This window comes from Drosophila sechellia, chromosome 2L (assembly GCF_004382195.2).
Source record: "Drosophila sechellia strain sech25 chromosome 2L, ASM438219v1, whole genome shotgun sequence".
Classification (NCBI taxonomy): Eukaryota; Metazoa; Arthropoda; class Insecta; order Diptera; family Drosophilidae; genus Drosophila; species Drosophila sechellia.
In genome coordinates this window covers 5,676,904-5,689,434 of record NC_045949.1, presented here as the reverse complement: position 1 = coordinate 5,689,434, position 12,531 = coordinate 5,676,904, and the positions used below count along the sequence as shown (strand labels likewise).

General features: G+C 40.5%; 1 protein-coding gene across 3 annotated transcripts in view; it reads left to right on the top strand.

Annotated features, from left to right (window-relative positions):
- LOC6613525 (beta-1,4-glucuronyltransferase 1) overlaps nt 1–11,782 on the top strand; it is a 32,935-nt gene extending 21,153 nt beyond the window's left edge. For 2 of the 3 annotated variants that reach the window (XM_032727352.1, XM_032727351.1), the window contains 5 exons: nt 7,915–8,173; nt 8,235–9,109; nt 9,180–9,376; nt 9,438–9,550; nt 9,608–11,782. In XM_032727352.1, coding sequence (XP_032583243.1) covers nt 7,922–8,173; nt 8,235–9,109; nt 9,180–9,376; nt 9,438–9,550; nt 9,608–9,805 — 1,635 coding nt within the window. In that variant the 5' untranslated portion in view covers nt 7,915–7,921 and the 3' untranslated portion in view covers nt 9,806–11,782. The remainder of the gene's footprint in view (nt 1–7,914; nt 8,174–8,234; nt 9,110–9,179; nt 9,377–9,437; nt 9,551–9,607) is intronic. The other variant, XM_032727353.1, reaches the window with a different exon arrangement.
- The last annotated feature ends 749 nt before the right edge of the window (nt 11,783–12,531 follow it).

Here is a 12,531-nt window from a genome sequence, read left to right as displayed (position 1 = left end):
TATGCGAGTGGGTTCTCATATTTGTTTGGTTTCCACTTCATTGAGTTTTCCTTTGCTATCGGTTGGCCATCCTGTCTAATACGCTTTGTTGGCTAAAATCGCTTCTGATAGGATTAATAACACACCATTCGCATAAAAAAGCATCGGTATTGCACATCAACAAAGCTTGTAAGAAAATAAAAGGAAACAATAAATAATGCTGAGTCGACTGGAACGAATATTTATATACACCGACTTGTTTGCTAACTGATTACAATATTCATTCATTGTTCTGATAAATATTTAGCTAAAAGTTACAAAAGTTGTGAAGTGGCTGACATAAATCCAATGGATTTTGTGTAAAGGTGATTTTATGCCCTATTTTATACACGAACTGAAAGTATACTTCACTTTAGAACTTTGGTTTTTAAACCAAGTATTTCAATTTTAAAGCAAACTCCAGTACTATGTATTTTAAGATCAACAAAAATCGCTGTTGAAATAACCATCCTTAAATGCCCCGATTGTAGTGCCTGTAGCTGTTTTGTTGTAATGACAAGGGTACAAAAGAGCCTGCCACACCCGAAAACTTTCCCTCGCCCCTTGCAACTCGATGTGGAAGAAATGTGCGCAAAAACCAACAAGTGATATTAAATGTTGCTGTAAAAGGGGGAAAGCTGATCAGCCCTCTCAATATTTTAATACCTGCTACTTGTAGATTAAAGGGGTATATAAGACTACTTCACAAATATGCAGAAGGAAGCGTTAGAACTATATTCATCTACAATCCAAACATTTATTAAAATTTGGTGAGCAATTAAGATATACTTGCTCAAATTGCGAGTAGTGGGTATCTGATAGTCGAGCTACTCGTCTTCATCTCTTGTTCGTTCGCATTTTGCGTTCAGCGAGAAGGAGAAGACGACTGGCATACGGAAAAGCTGTATACGTATACGGCGAAAATGTTGAACGCAATTGTGCTCGCACTGCTGTCACTTTTCCATTTGGTTGCCGTCCGCATAAATAAATAAAAGTCTGCGAGTGTGTCCGCATCCTGGTTGCCGGCTTTTAGCGCCGTTGTAGCTTGTTGCCAGCTTTAAGGCGCTTTAGGGTCCTTCCACTTTCCGCGACTCACGATTCACGATTCACCATTCACGTCCTGCGTTCGTTGTCATCATGACTTTGTTCTGCAAACGCACTCACCTTCTACTCGTACCGTATTCATGGTGCGTGTGATGGAAATTCGTTTTCACTTCCTGCGACAGCAGGGCGAAGTAATGAACACCCGTGCTCACGTAAAACGCTTTCAGTTCGCTAGAATAATATTCTGTTTTTCTTCTGCTGCACAAAGTACCTGCTAATTAGCTCTCACCGAGTGGTAATCATGTAAGTCAACAATTGAACGAGAAATTTCATTAGGGCAGCCGACAATAACAGCTCGAGTATCTCGAGTACCTGGTCCGCCGTTTGGCTCCTAACTCCCCGACTTCACGATTGCGTCACTTTCCGCACACCGCGTCCTCTCTGACCAATCCATTAGTCGGGGAAAATCACATAATGCATGTAAACGATAATGAAAATGACATTAGTCCAGGCCGCACGAGAAGCGGCAAAGCCAACAACAGCAGATTGAACATCAAATTCAGATGTTTTCGCATTCACAAGGGGCGGGCAGCAAAATATTTGCACAGAGATGAACTTGTGAATGCCCTTTGAAATACTTTTCGAAAATTAAGCAATTAGCTACATTTTAACTTAGTAAATCCGAATGTAATATACCCTTAGATACACATTCTAGCAAAATAATGTAATCATTATCAAATGGGCTATACAATTGAGAACAGGGTCTTGCCAAATCTGCAATACCCTGTAAAAATGCACAACCCAGCGAACGGGAAATTAATGAAATTAAGCTAAAAAACTGCGACCAAACCTTTGTGTGTGTGTGAATGTGTGGTGAAATGTATCTATGTGGATTGGTTTACGTGGTCCGCCCACGCATATCGCATTAAGATTTCCATCTCCTTTTTTTCTGCCGCAGCTACAATCTTCGCCCCTCCTCGTCCCCGCCCACGGAAGCGATAATCGATTCGCACCTGTCCTGTTGTGGGCGTGTGCTCGCCTCTTGCCAACTTTTCCCATACCGCCAACTGTCGCTCATTATACGAATTAATGTCACGCATTTGCGTTCGATATTTTCCATCTTATATTTAGCATTTGTCCAGGGGAAAACAAAACCGTTGACATCAGTCAGCGGACATCGGGTGCAATTGACTACGACATAATGGCATGCAATGACATATTATTGGCAGTTAAGAGACTGTTGACCTTTAGCGCTGCTGCAATCAATAATACCCAGGACGGAACTCGTGTTAAATAACAAATATTTACCTGTCTTGTAGTATCTTTGTCATCAGCAAGCTTTAAAAAGTATCTGAAATTCGTACTTTATATAGATATTATTCCCTATAGCCATATACCCTTATCTTCACAGATTTCAACACAATTTCCTTTGCATTTTCTTCTCTCTGTGTTAACATTTGTATATAGAAACTTTGTTTGCTACTTACTTACTATCTGGGTGTTGCGGCAATTTATTGGCTTTTTGCTTCATAACTTCAATTTTTTTGTACATTTTGATCGCGTGATAGTTGGCGTCGCTAAATAGGCAAAAACTGGCTGGCGATATACATAAACCCGTACAAGGTTCTGTCTCGACCGAAATCGGTGGTCCGTGGCAGCACCTACCCTCTAATTCGTGGCGTGTTTGTTTGCCTTTCGCTTTCGCCGCGTCTTTCCTTCGACGCTCTCTTTGGGCCAAAAGCTACATTAGTGCCAATGCACCCATCATCACAGTATTTGTCGCTGCCAGTTGGCAGCAAAAAAAAGGGAGCTCCGAATTGTGTTACGCGTCCATGAGGTCAAAACCAATCGATTTTCTTGACTTTTTCGGTCGCCTTTCTTTTTTATGTGATACTCCTCCTGTTTTGTTCTTTGCATTTGAGAATTTTGTTTTCTGTGGCACACGCTGCGTATGAGCAATGTATTTGGTTAGGTTTGCACTTATAACTTTCACGAAACTTTATACAAAGCAAAGATATCAAGTGAACTTTTTAAATGGGCTAAACAAGGTAATATTAAACTAACTGCGGGTGAAACAATCTATTGCATATAAGAATAATAAAAAAAAAGATGGCTTGATTTGATATTTCCGTGACGGTTGTAATTATTGTTGTGTATGGACACAATAATTTGTTGTATTCCTTTTGTGTGAGTAACATTGCACGGCCATGACAAGTAATTGTAGCATTAGGTGAAACGACATTATTTTTAGTAAATTAGTAGGGACCCGCGAACTAATAGGCTAAGTAATGTGAATCCAATATCGATCGCGGTGTAAAATATGTTTACTACTTCAAAGCCAGCATCTAAGGTTAATCATTGCCACTTTATGTCTAATTTTCTCAAATTAGTTATATGAAATCATCCCTCGCGATCACATAAACCAATTTTATAGTTGTTAGACCTGACTAATAGAGATTCAAGAAAACGTTGGTCTTATACATTCCTTTTATATTCAAGATCTCTTTATTTCTGGCCACCGATTGGCAATGCTAATGAAGTTAGTATGCAAGTGCCATTGGTGGTTGGCTTGGGATCTCCTAGAACTTTACGAGGTGTCGTAAATCCTCTTCCGCATGGAACCATCGGAATCGGCCGACGAACGGCGTGGCCACACCCTCAGCGAAATGGTTATAACTCATTTCTGTCGTTTCCGATGTCAAAACAAATGAACTAACATAAATTGAATACTTTATGAGTGTTTCTATGAGCGCGTCCTGTCCCATCCCGTAGTGTTCCTTTCTTTCCGAGTATAAATATGCCAATGGCAAACATGGTGCGACAGGTATTTGGGCATTCATCAACTTGGTCATGACAGCTTGTTGTTGGAACAGCTCATGCCATAGGTTCCACTCCCTCTCTGGTGTAGAAAATTCGATATTGACCATCAGGCCATCATTAAGTGGCCATAAAACTCTTTGTTAATTTATTAATGCGTAATTATCGATAATTACGGCCTTATCTATTGACTATGGGTTGGCAGTTTTCTGTGTTTGCCTGCCCGGCAATTATGTCATGCATTGTGTTGAATTTCCTGGCAAATTGCTAATTTAATTAAACTTTATTGAACACCATCACTATTGGTTTGCAGGCGAAGCGAACATGAACTGATTAATACATAAAATGGCCACTATTTTTACTTATCTGATAGATATCCGATCAAGTGGGTTTCTTCGATCAGCTCCTGACCCCCGCGCCCAATCACTTTATAAGCTAGCTATCAAAAAAAAATCAGCATAGGCAGAAACACAGAGGCGAAGCAAACAATGTTTTCATAAACGATTTTCGCCTGTGACCGCGTCGCAGAAATTTTCTGAAAGAGGCGCAAAAGGCGAAAACGAGAAATAATGAGGCATTCCATTCCGCAGAGCCTCCCAACCATCTGGAAATGCCCAACAAGGGGCCAGCGCAATCTAATTAGACATAATAAGGCAGGCTGGCAGTTGGAGGGGGGCCACCATCGGGTTGAGGGCACCACTGGTCATATACCAAAGAGTTTGTCAGCTCGCAGCGGATCGACTGTTGCCAGGCGAAGGTTAGTTTCGCTATAGCCAAGCAGCCACCTCCATCCACTCCAGCCGCTCCGACAACTCTTGGAACTGACCAAACGACCCAGCCGGCGAGGCCCCAAACAGCCTCACGAGAATTGGCGATCGCAGTGCGGAGTTTTTCCGGCCATGCTCTGTGCTATTAAAATATATTACAGCAGCAATTTCAGCCGACTTTATTTTTGCGCTCAGTTGCGGCTGTGGATGTCCGCAGTCCGCAGTCTGTGGTCCGTGGTCCGTAGTCCGCGAACCGCTGTTCGCCGCTTATAACTTCATTTTTTATGGTCATGAAAGTCAATTGCAGTTTGGCATTTCTTCGATGGATTTTCCCTCGTTCGCCCGTGGAAATGGGCAACATCATCGCCTTGCTGCGACTTGGGAGAAGAAGTCGTAACTTGGCGTGGAAAACTATTATTCACTTAGCAAACATAAAACAATTTTAATTGCTCTGCCCAGTAGGCAAATGTCTAAATTTTTTTAAAGAGATTATATGTTCTATCTTAAAGAATTTTGGTTCTGTATGTTCATCTTGAGATAACCGGTTTGATCAATATGCGAAGTTTATTCACCTTCAGTCTTATCGATGACTTATGAAGTATGCCAATCTATATAATACAACGAACAAAGGATACAGAAAAGAGAGATTTTTCTATCCAGAACAGATTGAGCACAACATACCCTTGAACTCTAGGGTGTTCTGTTTTTTGTTTTTTTCAGAAACCCACACTCATTGTTGCAAAACAAACGTGTGTCGCACTTCACGTTGCCTTTTTTGGGGGCACAACTTCAGTTGGCAAATTGAAAACTCATAATAATTCTCACGTTTCGCTCCAAATTTTGTAAGTCATACAACTTTGGGGTTTTGCATAATCACCATATATATCACAACGAGTCACACACGCCGCAGCCAAAACAAAGTGACGAAGAACAGACGCAAAGTGTGTGTACGTGTGGAAAGGAACCTGAAAAATCATATAAACATATAAATAGTTTGGGTATCGAATGATTATAATGCCAAATGTGATCGAACTAAAGCTCCAGACCTGTTGCCAAGCCGAGTTTCTCTATTTCGGGATTAAGTTTCTCGCTTCAATCAAACTTTTATCGGACCTCAAATTGTTGTTATGCTGTCCAAAGCTGTAGTTTGTGTACTTGGCTCGGTTTCCTGAAGTGAAGTGGAGTGCGGATTGACCGACTGCTTCTATGCAAATTCATCATCCGACAATGCCCCAGAAACACACAAAACCGGTGGCACTTCTAGTGCCCTCCAGGAGGCCCACGCGTCCGCCTACCAACCAAATTAACGATGGAGCAATAAACTCAAAACACGGTCCATACGGTCTAATAGTTTTGAATTTCGGAACTCGTGTGGACCTGGGGGGGGACCCCCAAGGCAAGTCCGCTAATGAATGTTTTTGTCTTCTCCAGAAGCCGCGATTGATTTGTATTCATCTGGCCAACACACCTTCGTTTTGGCAAAGAAAATATACTTCGTGGCTGGAAAATAATATTTTTATATGCGTTATTCAGGTGTAAGGTCAGGTGTTGCCCATGGCAGTTCACACAGAACAAAGGGCAGTGGATGAGCAAGGTTTCAATAGTGTGCTATAGGAAATCCCATACGACCCAGTTGCTTTTCTAAGCATTTACTAGGTACTTCCTTGCTTATAAAGAATTATCCAGCCTAAGCTCAATTCGAAAACTCAGCCAGTTTGGATAAGAGAACTATCAGAACTCGAAGCGGAAATTAAGGGCACCACACTTAAATGACATAAAATATTTAAAAATTGAATGCAGCTTTTATATATTGTATTTTATATATGTTGCTGACTAATGTCGGAGTAAATTGAGTCATTGCACCCGCGAATATTTAATTCCGGTGGCATCCCTCAGATTTATTGTGAATCACAAAGTTGCCGTGCGCACATTTTGTATGCACAAGACCTGAACTGCTTTAAAAGTGGCATTGAGATCTTTAAACAAGTCGACACCCGCATCTTGGAGCACTGGAGAGTCGAGAAGAGTGCTTGGCAAACGGGAACCCACGTAAGCACTTCCTGTGCGACATTTTGTTTGGTTAACCACGCCGAATGATAAGCAATCATGAGCAGTTAATTGATAACAAGCTCAAACAATACGCTAGCAGAAAAGGGAAGCATGTACATTACGTCTGTACGATACGTGGTTTGGAGAAAACTGTGCCAATTAGACAGGAATGCAGCAGTTTCATTTCAAGAGTCTGCGGCTTCAGTCTATTTGCTACCAAATGGAGCCCAATAAAAGGCAAGCAAAACTACATATATTCAGTTAGTTACAACTGAACAGTTTAATTATTTATCAATTACCGGACTAAGAACTATCAGCAGTTGGCTTATCACATTTCCTAATTTAATCATTTTGAAATTCCGTATAAAAGCATACATTTAATAAAAAATAAATTCGAGTGAAAAATAACAATTAATTTAAAGAGTGTACAAATTTTTAAGGCAATAACCTAACTATTTCGAGTGAACCAATAACATAAAAATAGTAGAACAACTTATGAGTTAAGTTTATAGATTGCTTTCTGTGCTGGTATCTTTATTTAATTAAGATTGACATTTTAAAGCTGTTAAGATTTCCAAGAGGAATACAAGTTAAAATATGACGTCTTTTATCCCACTTGTGATTACTCCGTTTATTGTGTATTTTATAATTAAAATGCTATCAATAAGAAGTCAGACTAATAAAAAAAACAAAGTGAAACTCAATTGTTAAACATAGCCTGCCATTTTCAATTAAATATAACCTATATAAGAAATAAACTTTTCTACTTTTTAGTGGTCTGAGTACACAATAAATCTGTGCAAGTTTATTTAAAAAGATTACTAAAAGATAAATATTGTGAAAAAGAATCTTCATACGTATTTCATCTACCAATGCGATTACATTAACAAATGCTTTGTTTTATAGTAATTGGTCTAATAAAAATTAAAAGTATTAACAATTAAATTCAGTTAAATTTAGTTTTAAAAGTCCTTATCACTGCTCAATTTTCTAGCATAAGCCCAGCAATGACTTTCAAACTTAAAACATGCCAAAAGCGCCATCTACCGTAAGGGGTGTTTCTTTTAAATCTATGAGATGGCGCTGCTGTAGAACTACATGTTTTCTACATTGATATCTACATGCAAGCATGGACATAATTTTAGTTTCGCGCATCTGTTGTTATTCAATTTATGATTTACATTGGACATATATTTAAATGTTAACTTTTTTTTTGCAGCTACAACATGCGTTTTGAGCCTCTGGGCCAGAAAATGTTCACCCGCCGCAATTGGTTGCTGCGCTGCAGCATCCTAATCAATGTGGCGGTGATCCTGTACATCGGCAGCCAGTTGATGATCGGCGGCGGCAACAACTTCTCGAATGGCGGCGGCTTCCTGCTGCAGGAGCAGCAACAGGTGTCGATGCTGCAAGTGGGCTCCGCCTCATCAGCGGCCCAGGTGCAGCAGCAACAGCAGCCCACTCCCAAGAACCAAAACGTAAGATACATCTAGATTATGCTGAAGCGAACTTTGGACTAACGCCTCGTTTCCTTCTTAGCAGGTGGTCGAGATCTTCGAGTCCGAGGAGAAGCAGCTGGTCAATGCCAACGCAGATCCTCCAGCAGCAGCGGCTCAGGTGGCTGATGGCGCTGCTGGAGCCCCGCAGTTGGCGAATGATAGTGGTGCCGGAGCGCCTGCTCTGGGCGATCCCTCCCAGGTGATAGGAAACATTGGAGCCGGCGGTGTCGCCGAGGTGAACAACAGCCAGTCGGACGGTGGCTACATAGTCACAGGCGACGAGAAGGAGCTGGAGGAGCGTGTGCGATCGCTGATCAACTGCTTCGACCACGACTACCACCAACAGACCCTGCAGCGCGGCGACTTCTGGGTGCTGCAGAACTACGTGCGGGCGGAGCATGGCGACATCAAGTGCCACGAGTCGATCACCTACACCACGCATGCGGACTACACGTTCCTGGACAACCTGGTGCCGCTGTTGGAGCGCTGGAACGCCCCGGTGAGCATTGCCATGCACGCGCCTGGCACGGACTTCCAGCCCACTCTAGACTCGATCCGGTATCTGCGGGAGTGTCTGCCCGGCAGTCACCTGGTGCGTGCCTATACCACCTTCCACATCTACTTCGGCACCAAGCACATTCCCAAGTCTGTGCCCAAGCCCCACGAGGTCTTTAAAACGGGATACAACTGCACTCTCCCACCTCCGTACTTTAACGTCAGCTCTGGTCACCTGTACAAGGCGCAGAAGAAGCTGCTGTATCCGGTGAACGTTGGTCGTAACATTGCCCGCGATTCGGCACTCACCCACTTTATTTTGGCTTCGGACATCGAGCTGTATCCGAATCCGGGTCTGGTCAAGAAGTTCCTCGAGATGATTGCTCGCAACGAGCAGTACTTGAGACGCAAAGCACCCAGGTGAGTTGCCTTTCATTTTCTTGACAGAAAGTTATTGTTATTGAGATCTAACTTCTTTTGCAAATTATAGAGTATTTCCATTGGCCATCTTCGAGGTGGAGGAGAACTCCCCAGTGCCACACGACAAGACAGAGCTACAGGAGTTCCTTCGCACGGGCAAAGCCATACCATTCCACAAACGGGTGTGCGCCAGTTGCCACGGAGTGCCCAAGTCCAAGGAGTGGATGTCCGCCAACGAGACGGATGAACTAAGTGTGTTTCACATAGGTAATGAATTACAATTACATCTTTGTTGCCTTTAGATTAATTTGCCATGTTGTCATTGCAGGAAAACGAACGGGTTACTATGTGCACTGGGAGCCCATTTATATTGGAACTCATGCCGATCCCCATTACGATGAACGGCTCAGCTGGGAGGGTAAAAGCGACAAGATGCCCCAGGTGAGTCATTCCGCATTATTCCCCAGCAGTAAACTTTAAAATATTATTTATTCGCAGGGCTATGCGCTTTGCGTAATGGATTACGAGTTCCACATACTGGACAACGCATTTCTGGTGCACAAGCCGGGCATCAAGGTGCTGAAAAAGGACAACCGACGGGCCATGTTGTCCGGCAAAACGAACCAGCTGATACGGAAGATCATCTATCCGGAACTCAAAATAATGTATGGCATGCGCAAGGGATGTGCGATATAGTAACTAATCCTAAAGCCAAGCTGAGGTCAGTCCCGATTGAACGGGAAGGAGGAAAAGGCGAAAAGACTACAACCAACTTCACTATTACTATTTGCAATGCTATAGATCGGTTGTGTTGACTACCGACCCATTCCCTCTATAGCATTGGATGCGCACTTCAAGTGCGTGTTTTACAATTAGCTAGAGACTTAGCCCTAGAACTATAGAGCATTATGTAGTTAGGCTTAGCTATAGGTCGGGACGTGTAACGCCATGGGGGCCTATTGGGTTTTACCGCGTTCTGGGTATTCTTTTTCTACTCTGCAAAGCCTTGAGAGCATGGCTTACATAGACTTAACGTAGTTAAAAGTGGCTTTTAGGTATTCCATTTAGCTGGCCATTCTTAAGTTGGAAATAGCCGCCAAGTAAGCAGACGGCCCGTTTGATAGAGCGTGCTTAAGAATACACGCCCACAATTGATTCACTTCCAAGAAATTTCTGTAAATAATAACACACTTGGACCTTTCATTTCTCCTGTTCTCTGGACATAAGCGGTCAGAGATCTGGGTTATGGGGTGTCCACCACTCATAGGCAGTCATTATCAGTTACTTTTAGTCTAGGCCATAAACATAAGTCTAACGTTATTTAGTTGAATTTTCCATATACATTCATTAACGAGTTAAAGATAGTTTTATTGGATTGATTTTCTTTTCGAAATACTCAAAAAGAGAAATTGAGAGCAACATTATATTCGTATACCGGGGCGAGATTCCTAGACATCAGCAAAACAAACAGTCTTACCACTTTTTTGTGTTTCTATATTTCCGCAGTAAAGGCATAGATTAAACAATGTTTTTTGGGCAATGTAGACTTACTGCAAAGACCAAAACGTAGATTAGACCGATACCGGGCCAAAACAATTCCAACGTTAAATATTTGACTTGATTAGCAGAGTAGGAATCATTGAATTGAAACGTATTAAATAGACTTTGAGAGTTAAAGCGTAATAGTAATAATGATGAAGACAAGTTTCAAAACAAAAAAAAAAACAAAACACAATTACTATTAAAAATTTATACAAGAAACACACACATTGAGAATTGATTTGTTTACTTACCGCACTGAATGGTAGGCAGAGCAATTAATGCGATTGAAGATTACATTTCAATAAGCATAAATGCGAACCGTGATATTTGTACTAGTAAAGCGATTTGGAGATGTTAAACCTATTTGATAAGAAATGAGGGAGCGACGATCAAAAGGAAAGATCAGAGACCCATATGCATTAAACTTAATCTAAATTTAGTTTTGTATATGTTTTTAATTAGTGTTGAACATTAAGTCAAACTTGTGCACATATAAATGTTTAAAAAAACATGGCGAAATCGAGTCCGCGATTAGATTTCGAGTGAAATGCTGAAGGTTTTTGTTGCGTAGGCCTTAACACAATAAAGAAATGTAATTGTAACTAAGCTGTCGGATTTAGAGTTTAAAAAAGATTAGTACTTAGCTGAAAAACAGCAAATTTTACGTATGTTGTTGAAAATTGAATGAAGTACGTTTTGGAAGTCACTTGGGAACAACATACAACAATTGGTGTTTGTATAAGTACATAAGCCTTGATTCCGCTGATATCATGTTTGCAAATCAAGTCTTCGCTCAAAAATTGATTTAATTGCATATTTTCCATTCGTAAAACTAAAATATCACTAAACATAATGAAAATGTTGAAAATGTAGCTAAGAGCAGAATTAAAATATAATTAGAATACAACAATTTGAATTAAAGAATATATTTGTATGATGTAAAGAAAAGTGTAAAAGTGCCTTAGACAAAACGATGAACATAAATTATTTGTAAGTCCATTAATCAAGCAGCTGAATAATATTTAGTTTGCAATTAAATTGGCAACGCTGTGTGTTCATGCATACAGCATATTTTTGTATGTATATAAATAAAACCGAACGGCAATGTATTAAACTATAATGTTTACTATATATCGAAATAGATTATTTTTTATAACTTGAGTCTATGTCACAATTCCTATTGAATGAGTCTTCTTGATGATTCACAGCCTGCCAATTATTTAACTTCTCTTGTTTAATGAAGAATACTTTTAATTAAGTTGTCATCTAATTTTATTAGGATTTATAACTAATTTGACTAGAAGTCCTTGATCGTAAAATTTAGATTTACACATATTTCAAGAACGCCTCATATGTCCAAATAAAAATGTTTTAATAGGTAATTGCAAATCTGCTGAGCATGGACTACTAGCTAAAACCTAAGGAAAGCTACACAAAAAAAAAACGACAAAATAAAAAAGAATAATAAAAAAAAACTTAATTTAAAAGTCTATCAATTTAACCACTAATTTAAAACGTACAATATCTCTGCCAAATTTCATTTGTTTCGCTGCCTTAAAAACACGTTTTCCTGTCTCATGACATTTGCTGCATCTTTCGTCATTACTTAATTTAAGCTTTGGTTCTTTAAAAATCCCCACAGCCCAAGTTAAGGCCTAATACCAAGATCATTGTCAGATTTTCGTGATTGGTACGGCCTCATGGGCGCAGTCGGCCTTGACTTTATGTTGGATTTTCTGGTTTCTATTCATTTTCGGCTGGCTGTTCACCGAAAACAAAAGTGCGAAATATGGAAATCAAATCGAACATAAATTAGATACAGACTTCGTTGATTAATATTTAAAACAGTTGCTAGCTGAAACTTGGCAGAGCTTTCTGGT